Source organism: Carlito syrichta, unplaced genomic scaffold, assembly GCF_000164805.1.
Source record: "Carlito syrichta isolate Samal-C Ts95f unplaced genomic scaffold, Tarsius_syrichta-2.0.1 Scaffold154564, whole genome shotgun sequence".
Taxonomy (NCBI): Eukaryota; Metazoa; Chordata; class Mammalia; order Primates; family Tarsiidae; genus Carlito; species Carlito syrichta.
In genome coordinates, this window is record NW_007098660.1 from 66,831 (window position 1) to 69,878 (window position 3,048).

At 56.4% G+C, this 3,048-nt stretch overlaps 1 protein-coding gene across 1 annotated transcript in view; it reads right to left on the bottom strand.

The window, feature by feature from the left end:
- The window catches only part of EHBP1L1 (EH domain binding protein 1 like 1), a 16,047-nt gene that overhangs the window by 3,543 nt on the left and 9,456 nt on the right, over nt 1-3,048 (bottom strand). The window contains 2 exon segments of the mRNA XM_021709047.1: nt 2,489-2,531; nt 2,930-3,046. Coding sequence (XP_021564722.1) covers nt 2,489-2,531; nt 2,930-3,046 — 160 coding nt within the window.

The following is a 3,048-nucleotide window of genomic DNA, read 5'->3' on the forward strand; positions in this document are numbered from 1 at the left end:
TTTTTTTGAGTCAGAATCTCACTCTGTCACCCAGGCTGGAATGCAGTGTCACGCTCACAGCCACCACAGCCTCAACCTGCTGGGCTCAGGCAAGCCTTCTGCTTCAGCCTTCCAAGTGGCTGAGACTACAGGCGTGTGCTACCACGTCCAGCTAATTCTTTGTTTTTAATTTCTGGTAGAGATGAGGCCTCGCCATGTTGCCCAGGCCGGTCTCAAACCAGTGAGCTCAGGCAATCTTCTCGCTTCCACCACCCAAAGTGCTGGAATGACAAGCGTGAGCCACTGCTCCCGGCTGGATCCCTCTTTCAACACCCTTATGTGTGACCCCTCCTCCAGGAAGCCTTGCTGGGAGGGAGGAGGCACCCTGCCTTTCTCATGGCCTTACTTCGGCCCCACCCCAGCTTCAAAGTGCCTGACATCATCCAACCCGAGGACTTTGGGAGCCTTCAAGGACCAGACTGGGCCCCATCACTCCTACTGCATGCACGTTGGGAGTGGCCAACGAGAAGTCTCCTCCAGCCCCACGGGACCTGGCTTGGGAGGACCAGATGCTGGAACTTGGGCCCAGAAGGGTACAGGTCAGAGCCTCCCCTTTCAGATTTAAAAAGCCACCGACACACATTAATAGGGCAGCGGCCAGAGATGGGTCAGAGGTGGCCATGTCCTCCTGACTCCTGCCTGCTCCATCTCCTTCCCATGGATGGCTCTGGTGCCCTCTCTGTCTCCCACAATGCTATATGGCTGACCCTCCACTCAAGACCCCTGCTCTCAGCCTGGCCTTGACACGGTATGTGGACCCCACAGGAGACGATGACAGACAGTTCCCTAAATGAGACCTGAACTTCACTGTTGCCATATTTTTGCTTGTGTGGGTCCCTCCACTTGGGAACAGCCCTCCCCTTCATATTTCACCTGGGAAAAACCTGGCCATCTGAGTGGATTGCCTGAGCCTGCGGGTTCGAGACCAACCCGGGTAACTTGGTGAGACCTCGTCTCTACAATAAAATAAAAAATAGCCAGGCGTGGTAGTGCACATCTGTAGTTCTAGCTACTTGGAAGGCTGAGGTGGAAGGATCGCTGGAGCCCAGAAGGTTGACACTGAGGTGGCCGTGAGCATGCCACTGCACCCCAGCCTGGGCAAAGGACTCCAACTCAAAACAAAAACAAAAACCTGGCCATCTTATCAACCTAGCTCAAATGGCAGTTTCTTCTTCCGAAAGCCTTTCTCGACACATTCTCTTCTTTCCTCAGAACCCAAGGGTCTGGCTGGACATGGTGGCTCATGCCTGTAACCCCAGCACTATGGGAGGCCAAGGTAGGGCCGAGCTCAGTGGCTCAGCCTGTAATCCCAGCACTTTGGGAGGCTGAGGCGAGTGGATTGCCTCAGCCCGCGGGTTCGATCCCAGCACTTTGGGAGGCCAAGGTGAGAGGTACCTGAGCCCAGGGGCTTGAGACCAGCCTGGACAACTTGGCCAGACCTCGTCTCTGCATAAATCAAAAAAGTTAGCTGGGCATGGTGGCACATGCCTGTAGTCCCAGCTACTTGGGAGGCTGTGGTGAAAGGACTGCCTGAGCCCGCAAGCCGAGGCTGTAGTAGCTGTGAGCATGCCACTCTACTCCAGCCTGGGCAATTAAAAAAAAAAAAAAAACTCAGGGGTCATCCCTGCATAGCTAAAGGCTTGTAGCAGCGAGCAAAGCTGCCTGTCATAGACAGGCAAGTAGGGCAGTGAGGGAGTCCGGGACATCAGCAGCTGTTGAGTCCTTGAGCAAACCCCTGCTGTTTCTGGGACTAACTCCCCATCAACCCAGTGACATGACACTCTAGGTGACTGTTCTGAAACCTGCAGAGGATGGGGGTGGGGACACAGGCTCTCAGGGTCTCCAGCCTCTAACCTCCCATTATAAGAAAAGAGGGAGCCAGGCGTGGTAGCACATGCCTGTAGTCACAGTTACTTGGAAGGCTGAGGTGGAAGGATTGCCTGAGCTCAGCAGGTCGAGGCTGTGGTGGCCATGAACGTACACTGCACTCCAGCCTGAGTGAGAGTGACTCCCACTCCAAAAAAAAAAAAAAAATGCTGGGCACAGTGGCTCATGCCTATAATCCCAGCACTTTGGGAGGCTGAGGTGAGAGGACTGCCTGAGCCCACAGGTTCAAGACCAACCTAGGCAACTTGGCAAGACCTCATCTCTACAATAAATGAAGAAATTAGCCGATGTGTGGTAGCTCATGCCTGTAATTCCAGCTACTTGGAAGGTTGAGGCATAAGGATCTCCTGAGTCCAACGGGTCAAGGCTGTGGTGGCCATGAGCGTGCCACTGCACTCCAGTCTGGGCAACAGAGTGAGACTCTGACTCAAAAAAACAAAAAAACAAAGAAAGAAAAGAGGAAACTGCTGGGAACTCCAGCATCTGGGGTTAAAGAGCCAAGTCGGAGGATCTTGGGGCTGAGAGGCCCTGGAGAGCCCCCTTGAGTATAGATACCCTGCACCCAGCTGCCAGCGCAGGCTAGCTGCTGGTTGACCCAGGGCTGCCTGCAGGAAAAGACATGCCCAAGCCCACTTCCAGTCCACCCAGTGCCGTGCCGAATGCAGGTAGAACGTCCTACCATGGCCATGATTTCCTGAACTGGGGACACTAAAAACCGCCGGCACATACCCCAAGCTGGGAGCAGAGCCCGAGACCCTCCCAGCCGCCGCTCTGGGCCTGGAGGGCCCCAGCTAGAATACGTCCCCTGACCTGGAGCTCACTACCCACCAAGATCACGTCCACAGCACCAGGGTCCCTCTGATCAGAAGGCGCCTCCCGGCACCCAGCTGACTCCCGCGGCTCTGAAGCCGCCACCTCGCGCCAGCTCCGACCTGGGGCTCAAGCCCGCCGGATCTCTGCCAGGGTCCCGGACCGCGAGGGGAGGAGGAGCCGGGACACTCACCGCGGCCGCGGCTCCCGCGTCAGGGTCGTCCACCGAGAAGGAGCTGCTGTTTCTCAGCCGCGAGCGCCTCTTCTTGAGCAGGTCGGCGTCGCGCACGTGGGAGAAGGAGCCATGCGCGC